This window comes from Balearica regulorum, chromosome Z (genome assembly GCF_011004875.1).
Source record: "Balearica regulorum gibbericeps isolate bBalReg1 chromosome Z, bBalReg1.pri, whole genome shotgun sequence".
NCBI classification, from domain to species: domain Eukaryota; kingdom Metazoa; phylum Chordata; class Aves; order Gruiformes; family Gruidae; genus Balearica; species Balearica regulorum.
In genome coordinates this window covers 7,534,480-7,549,713 of record NC_046220.1, presented here as the reverse complement: position 1 = coordinate 7,549,713, position 15,234 = coordinate 7,534,480, and the positions used below count along the sequence as shown (strand labels likewise).

The window sequence follows — 15,234 nt, the reverse complement described above, 5'->3', positions numbered from 1 at the left end:
TTGCTCTTCTGTCTTCCACCTGCCGTGACCTCTAACAATTCACTGCTAGAATGAAGCTGGTTACTGAACATTTCCCCTTATTGAACTTTTTTTGTGAGAAATTCTAAAATATGCAACAGCATTGATTACACGATATGAAAGAAGTGGATATTATATATAACACATTCAGCTCCATTTAACAGGCAACTGGTATGGTCGCAAGGTGTTGAAAACTTTACAACAGTTTCCCTTTTTGTTTTCTGCAGCAAGGGCTTTTGGTCAAGCTTTTTGGCAGATTTTTTTTTTTTAAATAAAAAAGCAGTATAAGTGCCATTTAAATGGAAGTTAGGTATCCATGTTAACAGAAAGCAATTTATGTCTAAGCACCTGTGCTCTCAAGTTGTGAAAGCAGATGGTATCAGCAGTTCAAAAGCATTTAGACAAATTCATGAGACCACTTGTCCATAAATGGATGTAAAATTACCAGGCAGGAATGAGTCCTCCATTATCCTTAATACAGCAGACATGCTGGAGCAGTGGAAGAGGAGTGAACCACAGAAAGAGGCCAGGCTTGTGTTCTCCCAAAATAGCTGTTCCAACTGCTGCTGTTGGAGACAGGATGCATTGCTTGATGGATCATTGGTCCAATCCAGTCAGGCACTTTGTACATTTTTAAGGCAGTCTGAGGTTCAAAACAGAAGGTGAACTCTCCCAAGGAGATGTATTTACTCCACATGGTCAGACTTGTATGTGAAGCTGTATACAGTCTTCAAGGCTCACAAAGCCAGCTGAGAGCCCTTGATGTTGAAAGTCAACTGGAGTCCCTTTTTGACTCCTCTTTTTGTATGTTGTATTTCTGACTGCATAGCAGCCTGATTCAAGAATAAGGAGAGAGACCACCCAAAATCCCCCTGTAGAGTGGGAACTGTGGCTCCTGTAGAAACAGTGGATTCAAGCTTCCACAACCTGTAGCTCTTCTGTGCTCTCAGAAGAGAGCTTGGCATTTCAGTCCTGTGTTGACTGAGATGCTGATGTGACCAAAGTCTTTTCTAAACCTCCAAATACCACTTTCATCAAAGCATTAAGCTACAGTCCTGAGACAGCACTTGAGCCTTGCAGGAAGCGGTTTCAGTGTCCTTGTGCTGTTGCCCTCCTTTGTCGTGCCAGCAATCGCTGTTCTGGTGGTTGCTAATCCTTGGTCAAACCTCTGGCTCCACCATACTGCCTATAGAGATCCATAAGTACCTTGGGCAAACTTGTGACAGAACTGACTTTTAGGTAGTAAAAAGTTTGTAGCATTATATTGAATCTATCATGAGGGGAATTACCGGGAATATTGTCAGTCCTACCCTGTCTGTCCAAGAACTTTGGATATTCAGTTTCAATAGTGATTCACAGTACTTGGTCCAACAAACGTTATTTCAAATGATGGGTGCCTTGACTGGAGGAGGGGAGCACAGACATCTGCTGCTACAGGGAGTGATGATGAACAAAGAGTCTTCCCTTGGCCTGAACTCAAAACGAGGGTTGAGTCACACTTCTAGGGACACGTCATTGCCTCCTTATATTTGATATAGTTCAATTACTGTTCTGCTGCTCTGCTGCAGCAGAAATTTGCTTTCCATTCATCACCTTGTGGTACTCGTCCTTCTTCTGACTGTTATAGCTATCAGTCATACTACCTTCTTGATAAAACTGTGAGGAGGAGGTAGGAATATATGCTACCTTGTTTGCTGGTTATGGTATTTCAAACTCAAAAGTCTTAGGAATCTCTCTTCCCAATATCTTTTTGTCCAGGAATTCCTGGGATTATAAAATGAACCCTTTTGAGACACATTTGTCAAATGCTAGTTTGGATTTTTTTTTCTTACCATTTTTTAATCAGGGTAGGAAATCTGTCTCCACTCTTTTCCATACTTCCACAGCTTGTTGTTTCTCTCAGTTTTGCACCTTAGATGAATCTCTTAACTTAAGAACAGATTTTAAATAGTAATTAATTAAGACTATATGCTATATAACTAAAATGGTGACAACTGAATTAATCTTATTTTGGCAAGCATGGAAGAAGAATCATCTGTTTATTTTCTTAGGAAAATGGCTGAGATGCCATTTCTTGACAATGTAACTATGGTCCTTCCAATTTTAACTACAAAGTTTTCTTAAAGCATCCTAAATGCAAGTTACATGCCTGTGAGAAGTTTAAGCTTTAAAAACATAGTTTTGTCTGAGCGTCACCTAGTGCTTTGATTCCTCTTGTTCTTAAAATTAATAATTCAAACCTTATTCTATATATTTAATCATATACATATATAAAAATAATTTTTATATAAATGTATAAATATATAAATATATTTTTAATATGAATATATAAATATCAGCAGTGTTGTCTATTCTTGGTTAATGTTGTGTTAGTCCTGCATTAACTCTTAGGTATGCCTTTCAAGGATATTGTTTTAGCTATTCAATAATTTTTCAAAAAATAATAAAATTATAAATGTTAAAAAAGGATCACCACCCCCTTAAAACTGTAAATAATCTAAAATCAGGCAGATAAACTGATTCTGGGGATGAAATATGGAATAGGTTTTGGTCATCTAGTTATTATAGTTTGTATTCTGTTGTATCGAGTATTACAATAACAAGTTAGCTCTGCACAGAAAGTGCATATGCACATCAGATCGTATGGCAGCCTTCTCTGTTGTTATCATTATCCTAGTTATAGAAATCCCTATGTGGAGAATATATTTATCTTTTGAATACACCTAAAACAGGATGGGCCTAAAGATGTAAAGTAAAGTAAAACTTTTGATTTAAACCCATTTCCATCTCCCACCCTTGAAAACAATTCACTTCTGGCAAACTGGCTTTGTCTGTGACTTTCTAACTTGCACCGTGCATTGTACAAGAGAAGTAAAGCTGTCTTCAGAGGTCGTGGATAGAGGTATTATTCAAGTTTTGGGTGCACCCTGATAGTTCTGATACAGCTTTAAAAATAGAAAAGCAAGATTGATGTTTTTGTGGCATCGAACTGTAGGCATATTCAGCTGTCACATTCAGCAGAAGCCGCAGCTGTCAACGTAAGTAGCAGTAAGTTAGCTATATAGTAGTGATGTGTGCATGGAGCATGGTGGTCAGAGCTCTGTCCGAAGGAGAAGACGGTTTTGTTGAAAGCAGTAGTCAAGAGGCAGCATTCAGGCTGTGATCAGCCAGGCTTAATGACATTAGCAGGGTTTTGAGACATACTTCATGAAAAGAGCAGTCTGTGCCATCAAGTGTTTGTTTCTTCAGAACCCGCATTTCCACCTTCGTGGCCATGATGGATTTGAAATAGCAGGTAGGTGTGGTTCATCTTATAGATATGCTGGCTGTGTTAAGTGTCCTCATGTGTTTGTGTTGTAGGATCTGCCAAAGCAACTCCATTTTCCTTAGAAAAACTTAGCCATTTGATTAATTACCTCTTCAGCTTGGACTTCATATTTGATGAAAGAAGGATAGGATCCAGCTTAGTTGGCAGTGTGGGGTTAGAAGCAGTAAAAGTATTAATAAAAACTTGTCACTGAAGTTAGTTGGTATGTCTCTCAAAATACACAGGGAGCAGATGTATGAAATCGTAAGGGCAGTTGCAACTGCTCGTCTACAAAGAAGAACTTGGGCATAAATCAAAATCCCTCTGCAGCCTTCTCCTCCAAAAACAGGGTCAGTAATGACAGAAATTTGCTTTTTTGGTCTAGTTTGCACTTCCTTGCCTCATCAGGGTCCCTTCAAGTTTTCCCTTGCTCAGTACCATTGCAGATTTATTTTGATTGTCTAAGAAAATGCAGGAGAACAGCGGTAGTTGCACTTTCATAGTCATTCTTCAGCACCCGTTACAGACAAAAGTAAGTTGTTTCATCTTCAGCGGGCTTAGCAGTGGGAGTGCTTCTCTGGGTTTTATGGCAAAGTTACAGAAACTTTCCTCAGTTATATCAGTAGGATGACTTGGCTTCTGCCTGTAAATTGAAACCAAGGTGATGATAAATGTGTCACCTGTCCCAGGTAATAAACTGTATCCCATGCCCACTAGGATAAATGATTTTTTTGGAGTTGATAGCTATTACAGCAAGTACATTTCTTTCAACAGCTGTTTTGCTCTGTCTGAAATTTTTTTAAATTATAATTTCTCTGTAACCATTTACTATTACTAAAGCATTACTTTTATGAAATGGCTGCATTAATAGAAATGTTGTGGCCTGTGTCAGTAGGATGGAGAAGCCCTATACAGTTAGTACTCTAACAACAGCTTTATTACTATAATCTATACCTTCTATCAGGATGATAAAAGTTCTCTGTGTAATTACAGTTCCTTGAAGTGGCATCTGCAACATCGTGATTCCATAGTAATAGAGTTTCTGACATAGTAATTCCATTATTAGAGGAAAATCTTCTGTGAGGACAAGGGGAGAGAGAAAAGTTTGGAACGTTTTTCTTGTGACAGCTGTTGCTGTCCCATTGCTTTTGCAAGCACTGTTACTGGTCTGTGTAAACACAATGTGCATATACTAATGCTAAGGCCTCAGTTTCCCTAGCCCTCATTCATAAAAATGTTACTCACTTTTTACACCCGAACTTGAGCACATGTGTAATTTAAGCATAAAGCAATCCCTTTAGCCTCAAGTTCAACACGGTTTAAGGTCCACATGTGCACAGATACTGTTCTGGTTGTGGGGCACACTGTCAATCTGAAGAGCAAAATTTTATTACTTTCTTTCTGATTGAGTAGAGTTAGATTTTATTAACAAGTAGGCTATTACTGATGTATATAAAAATAAGGAATGAAAAAGATGATAGACTGAATTCAAGAACATAAAATACTTAGAGTATCATAATCTTCTGTGAAGGATTTTTATTTTTTTACTTAAAAACAGGCATTTGTTTCAGTAAGTGTGGTTAAAAATCAGTGAAAAGGGAAGAGCATGCAACTTCTTTATTCATTGCATCACTGTTTCCATTTCCCTAAATGGAAAAGATTATGAGGGACATGTTTTGTGTATCCTGCCGCCTTCTTCTGACCTGATGACTGGGGTTGTGAACACAGCTGGGAAAATGCCTGAAGTGAATTGGTCCTGGCTATGGTGTTTGGTGGTAGTACCCTGCATGAAAGTTGTGACACCACTCCATGAATATATTTTTGCAAAGCAACATCATGCAAACTGCATCAGGGAAGAGGCAGTTACAGGCACAAATCCCTTGCACTGTCATAAATGGAGAGACTGTAAATGTTATGATGGATGTTTGAAGGCAGTTTAATGTAGCACTGGAGAAAATAGAAGCCATTACTACTGGAAGAGCTCCAGTTATGACAGAGAAAATAAATGGTGCTGTTACAAGAGATGTACTGACAACAAAATACCTGCTGGCTGGGAAAGAGAAGAGCAGAGCACAGTACAGATACCTACAGGCAATTACCTGTTACCTGAAGTCATGTTTATTTTTAATTTAAATCTGGCGTGGATAGTATTTTCTACACGCACTGCTTGATAAAATGACATAATCCAATCTGATGGAAGTTTTAGACTTAATTGTACTTGTACTTGGGAGCTACCCACTCTTTGCCACCGTTCAGATTCACGTCTTAACATTTCACTGTGCTATAGGCACTGCACAGGAGAGGGAATGAAGTTAGTTTTTTACATCTTGACTCTTGATGACCCTGTGAGGGACAGTCCAATTTCATTAGTAAATGATGACAGGACAGGTGAAGGATGGTTCATCAAGCCTTCACATCCCTGATGGACCTCATGGGAAGAGGCCTTCTTAAACCACATAGAAAAAGCTAGAAAAAGCTGCTCAATTGAAATGTTTTTCAGTCCTCTGGGAGCCTGTAGCATTTATTTTTTTGTTGTTCCCCAGGGCTCAGGTACACTATCTAACATAAACCTCAACGAAAGAGGTTTAAGCTCTTCAGTTTAACCTCACAACCGAGGCAGCTCAGCACATGTGCGCGCTGGTTATAGTTGTGCAGCTAACAAATACTAAGCTGTTGCGTTGCCAGCACTCTGTCACATTCAATCTTGTGTGGCACTCCTAAAGAAAACTACATTCAAACTACCCAGTGAAACATTTCACATCTTTCATCCATCCATCTCTTGCACGGTTTTGTATGGGAGGAGTTAACAACTACAAAATGGGTACAGAACATCCTTACAAATCTTTCTTGAAGTAAAGAGTTCTTTCTACAGAAAATATATGAAGCAATATTTTGAGCTTTTGAATTCACTGGAGTTAGTTGCGGCCTGTAAAAATATCATTTCCCATGAAAGTTGGGTCAGATTCAGAGGGATATGCAGGTGGATGATAGACTTCAGTGTATGGGGCTGAACAGTGTTATGAATCAGCCTCATAGATACAAGATCATAGATAGATACAAGAAAATAATGCTGTTGATTTCCATTAAACTGTGTGTCCTTGTATTACTGTCCAGAAGAGTGGTGGACAACCTGCAAATGGGTTCTTGCTGTATAATGCCAGCGAATAATTGTGAGAATTAACTTGAAACTCTCACACATTAGTACCTAAAATGCTTTGCTATGTGGCTGGTTGGAAAAAGATTAATTATAAACTAAAAGTGGGAAGACTCTTTTTATACTATTTAAAGTGAGGCTTTTTTTTGCATGAAGTCCCAGTAGGACTTTATGTTTTTCAGGTAACTGGCTCATGGATCAGGCTAGCTGAAGGCTAGTATTGCTGCCCTAATATTTCGCTCAGGATACTTTTCACTGCATGTGGAATGTCATCATTCCACTGCAGCAGGTAGTAAATATGTGCATGAAGCTGATGCAGCACAAACTTTTCATTCATTCTCCTGCTTTTGATAGTGTTTGAGAAGGACGTGGAATTCATCACACTGCAGTCGCACAGCCCTCTCTCAGGGCATGCCACGAGCAGCAAAACTACAAGTTTTCCTGCTTTTCCTGACTTCAGAGCTGACCCACAGGGACTGCCCTCCTACGGTGACAAGATAACCACCATCTTCAGTTCTGGGCTCCTCTGCAGTGACTACCAGCAAGGGCACTAATTAATGGCACTTTGACTGTGCGAAACCTGACAATTGCATATACAGCCATGGTACAGTAATGAGTTGTAGCTGCTGCCAGCCCAGGCCAAATCAGTACTGGTGACCTGGCAATGAAGAGGCTCTGTAGCCCATTACCAATTCTGAAATCATTCAGGGCTTTGATAACTCTTGCATTTTTATTGGCAGCTGTCCGGTACTTCCTCCTCAGAGCTGCTGTGTCAGTGATTTAACCTTGAGTATACATTAAAGCCTCATGGGGATGCCATTATGTACAGGATTTGGAATTTAGGATTTGACTGAATCAGATCTGATGCTCTCAGAGTGTTTTCCCTGATGCTCAACAGCTTTTCTTCCCTGCCTCAGCCTTTTCCCTTTTTCGAGGCTCGTGCTTAATGGGTCTTGGCTCAGGATTTCTTTTAATCTCTTGTACTTTTGTGTTTTTCCTGTCAGTGTGTGATATACTCCTGTCTTTCAGGTTTTGAACAAACTATGGCATTCTTGCAGTTTCATCCTTTTTGTTTAGGATAAGAAAGATGCATGCAGCAAGGTTATTGAAAAATTCCCACTTTGCACACAACTATTTTGCATGACATCATGTCTGTGGACTTCCAGTGCTGAAAGATCTGTGGAATAATGAACTTAAGTTTCCTGGATTAGAGGTAGACATATAAGTGACAGTTCTCAGCTTTCAAAAATACCCTGCTAAATGGAAACCAAAGCAACTCTTCCTGAAGGTGCAGACATGTGGCTGTAGCGCACATGCCATTCTTAGAGCCTGGCCAAGGTGCAGCAGGAGTTTAACTAAACCCTTGGGTTGTTTTGTTGTTGCCATTGAAAATTCTGTGGATTATAGTGAGATTTACACCACGTTGGCACAGCTGTTACTTCAGGAATTGTATGAAACAACCCTTGATAATGCAAAGAACAAGGAGACAAGCTGGGAAGAGGGTTTGACTAACCAAGACCAACTGTCCTCAAGAGCCTTCCTATCAACCTAGAAACTGATAGCTGGGTCCTGTAGCAAAAGCCTCGCCCTTTACATCTGCTGGATCCGGAGGGGAAGAAAAAACCTTTCCACCCGTTCAAGAAGAATGGAGGACAAATTGCAGGGAATTTGCAGTGTGAACAGATGTCACCACAATCACATGCTCGTAAGTCAGAGATTGATGCCGAAGGTGGTGGGACCACGGATGTTACCCTTTTGAAACACCGAGTAGCAATGCACTCTGCTTTTTCATATGGACATCTAGTTGTTAATTTGGAATTTTTTCAGTGTCACTCTGTCATGTTGTAAGAAGAGGAAGGACTAAAAGAAGAAAAATGTGGAATATACAGTTAATAGGCAATTTTAAAAAAATCAAGTCTGGCCTCCATTTGTCACTCACTGGTGGTTTGCTGAAGCAAGAAGCGCAGGACAGAATCAGATACCAGACAACAGGATGGTTGGGAATGAATGCATATTCAACTTTGGGAATTATCTTTATGTCTTTTTCAGAGTGCTAAGTCACTTAAAGCCCAGATTATCATCTCAGTTCTTTTTTGGGAGTGTGTGCTACCTCTTTGTGCTCTTTCCTTGTGGAAGGGAGTTGGCTGAAATGGCTGCTTAATGTACTTTTTTTTCCCTTTGTTTAATAGTTTTATAAATATTGTTGACTATCTTCTTTTGCTATCTTTGAGGAATAACAGTGGCGCAATCTATGTATTTGCTAGAATTATTTGGAGGCCTAAGATGATTTAAGATAGCAGATAATTAGAAAGTATTTTTAATCCAAACTACCACTTTTTCTCAATGGAAAACAGCATCAGTTCACTTTTACCAACAGCAGATGGTAGCATTCTTGTGCAAGTTATCTGTTTGCACTACAATGTGAAACAAGCTTTTCTGAACATTATTTTTTGTATGTATGTCCTGAAGTTTCTGGAAGTGTTTTAAAGTTGTCTTAGACACAGAATGATTGATCCTCATGGGTACACTTTCAGCGTAAGAACCAAGTGTGCTTCAGCTGTAAGAGACCCTGATTAATAATACAGAACATTTCCTATTTGCTGAATGTGACAGGCCAGGATTTGTTTTTTGTTTCTAGGCAAGGGGTTGGAGAAGGAGTTTTTGCTGTTTATTAGGAAGACTTACTCTGTGAGCATTTTCTCTTCAGTGCAAGCAGTATACCACATGCTAAAAGATGAAATGCCATCACAGAACTAGGGGAGTCTGGCCACAACTGTTGTCAGCTTGGATAAGGGAAATCTGTGTTGGAGCATAAATTTAGTATTTCTTCTTTGCCATTGAGAAACAGAGCCACCACAAGACGCACATCTAAGTAAAAGGGTCTTTACCCCAGATAAAGCACCCATCACATTAATCCTCGTAGTCAGTCTCTGCTGTGGCTCTGCTGAGTGGCGTAGTGTAGCCAACCAGGCTTGCATGGCTGAATGGGGAACCTTTGCAGAGGTGGTGATGCTGCTGTTTTCTCCGTCGTGGTCCATGCCTGCTTCTCCCCACTCTGCTGCCTTGTGTTGTGTGCTGCTCAGCTCCGGCAGCCCAGGGCTTAGCAACATCCCAGCAGAGTCTGTGCTTGGCTGTGAGCAAGCTATCATGGCGTTTCATATTTGACATCTGAAATCCCTTCTAGCCATTCCCTGCTGTGCTGTTATGCCTCTTATTGCGTGTGGGGGTGAGATGGGATTTGGTTTTTTTGGTGCAGTAGTAGTAGCAGTGACCTCAGCAGCATTAAAGGAAAATCATTTCCATGGGGCATGATGTGTGAGAACGTCAGATATGCTGGTCGTGTGGTATCACCCATGCAAGAGTTGATGAGATCACTGTTACTGCTTTGCATTGAGTGCAAGCTTGATAAAGTCAGAACACGTATTGAGTGCCGGCTGGAGATGAAAGTGAAAGCTTTATGGAGTGTTGGATTGACTTTTCAGCAACACCATGTGCAGTGTGAAGGTGTAGAGGAACAGACAGAGTCTTACCATGTTGTAGGGAGTGTGTCTGACTGCAAACTTAACTGTCACTAAATGAGGACAGTTTTGACTGGGCTTCTTCAAGAACAGCCGTTTTAGGACATTTTTCTGTAGAATAGGCTGAAATGAGGATATGCCACCTAGTGGAAGTCGCAGCCACTGTGAGGGTTCCTCCTTCCTTCTTGCTCCCCCCCCTCACAGGCTCCAAATAAAACTCAGTAGAAGAGCAATGTGAGTTGGATTCTGAAATGACAAAAGTTGCATCAAGGATTAATTGGCCCCTGCTTTGTCTTCTCCAAATGCAAATGGTGTCTTTTCTGTTTTCTTCTTGCATAATAAACCAACTTGCATAATAAACCAAGATATTCCCTCTTAGGAGCATCCCTTACTTGGGCAGCCGTTTTTTGTTCTGCACCCCTGCCGGACTTATGAATTCATGTCTTCTGTACTGACCGGTTCACGGAAAGAGAACAGGTGAGAAACAGTACTGTGCCTTGCAAAGCTTTATGCAATGCAGATAAAATAAATCAGCCAGGAAGTGGGAATGGTCAAAACACCTTCCTCGGTCCAAATACAATAAGATTCTGGATTGTCACCTAGGGGCTGAAAGTTAAAATACATTTGGTATAGATAAAGTGAAAGAATAGCCCCGTCTGAAGTTATTTTATGACTGTCAAGTGCGTTTGCAATTCAGAAAAGGTTGGGGTAATATGTTTATGGTGCTTTTTTGTTGTTTTTTTTTTTTCCCCTAGACACACAAATTACATTACATTGTGGCTCAGTACTGTAGGCCCAGTTGTGGGTCTAAATCTGCCCCTGAGTTACGCAAAACTATCACCTGAGAAGAATACAAATGCTGATTCACTTGAAAGGTAAGAGAAAATGAAATCACCTTTTTTCTCTCGCATCCTCCTATGAAATTAAAAAGATCAGCTGGATAACTGGCAAAAACATTATCTTCTCCTTTGGAGCTGTTGGTTCAGTTCGTTTAGGACTCGCTTTTTGATATTTTCCTTACATGGCTGCTTTATTGCTTTACTTTGCCATGAAAATTTGCACTGAGAGAGATGTGCTTGGCACATTGCTGACACCCTTCATGACTGTCAGAAGGTCCCTGATGTCCTGAGGTCTTTCTCAGGTGTGTAAAAGCATTTTATGGTAGTCCCTCCAGCACATGGTTGGTAGTGTAATCTAGCATAACTCTGCTACAATGATTTTAATTTCATCTCTTTTTTCTGTTTGATGTCTCCATTTCAGACCTCTGAGCTGAAGGACAGATGATGGTTAGCTGTAGTAAAGCTACTGCAGACTTTCCTAGGGATGAAATCAAACAAAGGAATCCTTCCCGACTGGTAAGCAATGCAGAGTGGAAAGAGGAGTGTTCATGGCTCTTTCTCTAGTAAGAACTTGCCTGGTTACAGTGGAAGACCCGAGTTGGCTGCAGTTGTGATGACAGCTCTCAAGCACCACCAAGACCTGAACTCCGTTGTGATTGCAGTGGCTCCACTAAGTCACTCATTTCTTACCTCTGTTTTACTGTGGTTATGGCCTTAGTACACAAATGCACAAGCCTATGGTTCCTTGATACAGAGTTGAGATGCAGAGTTTGGATCTACTAAACTTACCTACTAAACGTCATGTCTATAAAAAATCTGCACCATCTCTGAGGATATGCACAGCAAAATACTTGTAGGATGTGGCTTAAGCTTGTGGCAATCAGTGTATGATTGAGACTACTTTGCCTAGGGACCACCTTCTCCACCACAGCCTGATGCACAGACCATGCCTGTGTTCCACACCACGCACAGAATATCCTAATCCAAGGACTGAGTAATACTTCACTGAGAATATTTTGTGTACGTCATGCATCAGGGAACAGACAGGATCAGGACTGTAGACAAACAGAATACTTACAGTCTACATTTGACTGAGCATGTACAGTTCTAGAGTTCAAGGTGCCTCATGCTATCGTATAAGAACATCTGTCTTTTCTGTGCATCACTGCCTCCAAAGGAAGTTTTGCCATACCCTGTGGGAGTTACTGTTGTAGTCAATTAGTATTTCTCATTGTACTAGTAGTTGTTCTCAGGTTTGGTCCCTATCCTTCAGTCTTTATGCAAGCCTCCTGTGACAGCTGCTGAATTTTGAGCAAGAAGGAATTGCATAGTAGTGCAATCAGTGAAAAACAGATTAGAAGTAACTTTCATACAAGTCATCTTGGATTCTTTCCCAATCACATTTTATTTGCAGTATAAACCAGACCACAAGTCCTGAGCAGCTGAGATGGAATTACAGATTTTACTTTATATGTTCAGCAACATGTCACTTGCATCCAGAGTCCAACGTATGCCACATCAAAGCTGGAAATGTGAAATGCATTGGGTTTCAGATTCTGGGTTTTCAGATATTTTGATTGGTTGCATATTTTTAATTTACATCATATGTTATTGGTGGATTGAAATACAGTGCAGTCTTTAAAATTCCATTCGTGCAGAATTCTTTTGCCAGCCATTTGGAATTAATAATGAAAGCACATAATTTATCCCATTCTGCATCATAACAACCTGAAAAGCCATTTTTCCATGTAAGATTTATAAAATATGGCTTTCCGTTCATGTACCATGACAGTAGCTACTTTTAACACTTTTGGTAACGTATGTTTGATAATTGCATCCATAGCCCATTTTAAAATTTAAGGGTCACTTACACAGGAGGAAAAACAAAAAAACCCCAGATAACAGCAGTTTTAAGAGCTGTTAAATGTTCATCCCTGCTCTGTGATCTTCATTCGTGATACACTGGAACAGAGGAGGAAAAACAATCAGCCCTCTTCAGCTGCATTGCTAAGCAGCTCTCTGACAGCTTTTCCTGCCTTTATCCAGCACATTGGCACACTCACACCGTGCTGGCTAGCCCTTGGGACCTTTATTCCCTGTATAACTTAGAATTGGCCTCAAGTAGCTTTATTTAAACCAAGGTCTGAATTAGCTCCTGCTGACCTTAGGATCAGGGAAGTGAAAAGGATTGATGGAGTTGTTCCCTGTAAACCATCAGCACTGAATGCTGCATCAGCATATTGGAGGATCAGTTATGCTCATTTTCCCATGGCATCACAGATATTACCCAGTAACTGCACTGAGGGTTGAATATAAAGAAGAAATTCCACTTTTAAACAATAGAAATAATAAAATGCAATACTGAGTACAGAGTGGCTTTGGAATAACTTGTAGCTGAAATGCTGGTTTTAGTGTTCTTATATACTGGACAAGAGCTGTTGCTTGGTAAAGAAGAAAAGAGCCTGGAACAACTTTGAGTATTATTTTCAGTACTAGAAGATTCAACAGCTAAGATGCTGCTGTGCAAGATTTATAGGCATAGTTTCATGGGCATTTCTTGGAGACCAGCTCTTCCTGTTTCTGCCTTGGACGGAGAAACTGCGGTACAACAGTATTATTCATAATAGGATTTGGCCAGTTGGGTTTCTCCACTATAGGCAAGACTTCTTATTGCAAGTCTGTGATGTGTCATTGCTCTACTTGGAATGTCAGCATGTCATCCATGTGACACTGTACACTGGGCACTGTAACTTACAGATTTTAAGTACAGACAAAAGAAAGCAATCATTAAATAAGTCTGGGAGAATATACTCCGGTCACTTTCTCCACTCCATCAGCCTTCTGTTGCACCTTAATCTCCCCTTCTTTTTTCCAAGAATTACAAGAAAAGTGGAATGTGTATATAAAGAAAAAATAAATATTTTTCTTTTACATGGAGGAATTCTCAACACCCATTACTTTCTACCTGAATTTATCATTTGTAAACAAAATTGAGTATTATTTGGACAGGGCATCGCACATTGTACTAGACTTAAGACTTCCTCTGTCAGAGTCAACCTGAGGCACTTGTCTAATGGATGGCTGCACACAGCGGGATACTGCTCTGTCAATGTCCTGACAGTCATACTATAACTCCCAGATGCCTTCTCTCAGCAATTGCTCTACTTCCTAGGTATCTTATAGCCATACATTCACTTGGCTGGACACCCAAGTTGTTCCCAGTTTTATGTAGTTGTCTCTGTCTTGCTTCCTTCCCGCTGATAACACCCCTCCAAATTCCTCTTCAGTACCTTGACCTTGTCCCCACAGTTACTGAGACACGATGATAATAATGGTGAGCATGAAACGGACAAGGAAATTGACAGTTCCCCTGCCCTGCTACAATTCTTAACCCTTTAACACCATAAACAACGAAGTAAAAGAGCAGTGTCATCATCAGTGTCAAATGTTTCCCTGAAATTTGTCCAGAATACCACTAGATAAAAATTCAGCTCAGTTAGTTAGTACAAATACACTAAGCTTAGATTGAGAAACAAATACAGTATAACATAAATATTTGGGATCAAGAAGAGATATAACCGTGTCTAGATATCTGCTTTCTAACGGCTTAAGTGGGAGGTGGGCATCTAATTTCCCATTTACATCTGTGCCTTAATGACGTATAGGACATTTTATACAGAACGTTTATGTACAAAACCCCTATCTTATTTCAAAAGCAAGTTAGTTGCAGTATTTTGTAATTTTATTTAGCAAATCTATTGAAGATTCTTAGATCTGAACTTGCATTTTGGCTACATCTGAAATCTTTCAGCCTACCACAAAGAAAATTTCCAGTTCCAAACAGTTTTGTAAATTTGCTCAGTCGTTCATCCTTACTAATCTGGTAAGACATATTGAGGACCATTGCTTCTGGGGACTTCATTTTAAGAGAACTGATTCATACTTGCCCTTGGTTACAAGAATCAGCAAGAGGAATGAATTTTCTGTGTTCAACTAAGCCAAAAATATGCTTTTCTTTGGAATGCAATTGCTACCTACATAATCTCTTTGTGTCAGCATGATCAGGTTAGAATTTAACCTCCATCTGGTGTGCCAGAAGGTTTGTAGTTGGTTGATTTTGGTTACTGAAGAAACCAAATTCAGTCAAATTGCATGCTTGTTTTCACAACAGTAAATGTTGAGCTAGGTAATTAAAGCTGAATATAGTGAAGTAATCAATATAAACTCCATGAATTTCAGCAAAACTTTTTCAATAATTTTTTTTTTTTATTTGCTATGACTATGGTTTAATTGGTTTAATGAGTTTGTTTGGACATCTGTATGTATATTGCATAGCATTTCAGTTCCAGCACAAAGGAAAAAAGGTTGCTCTTTCCTCTGAACTGTGAAGTTACAACT

General features: G+C 39.8%; 1 protein-coding gene across 5 annotated transcripts in view; it reads left to right on the top strand.

Moving 5' to 3' along the window:
- ATG10 (autophagy related 10) overlaps nucleotides 1–15,234 on the top strand; it is an 89,521-nt gene that overhangs the window by 72,795 nt on the left and 1,492 nt on the right. For 3 of the 5 annotated variants that reach the window (XR_012833135.1, XM_075740810.1, XM_075740807.1), the window contains 3 exons: nucleotides 10,377–10,474; nucleotides 10,753–10,872; nucleotides 11,258–15,080. Coding sequence is in view for 3 of the 5 variants with exons in the window: in XM_075740810.1 (XP_075596925.1) it covers nucleotides 10,377–10,474; nucleotides 10,753–10,872; nucleotides 11,258–11,270 (231 nt within the window). In the remaining 2 variants the exon portion in view is untranslated. Of the gene's footprint in view, nucleotides 1–7,508; nucleotides 10,215–10,376; nucleotides 10,475–10,752; nucleotides 10,873–11,257; nucleotides 15,081–15,234 lie in introns of those variants that run through there. The other 2 variants (XR_012833134.1, XM_075740811.1) reach the window with 2 other exon arrangements.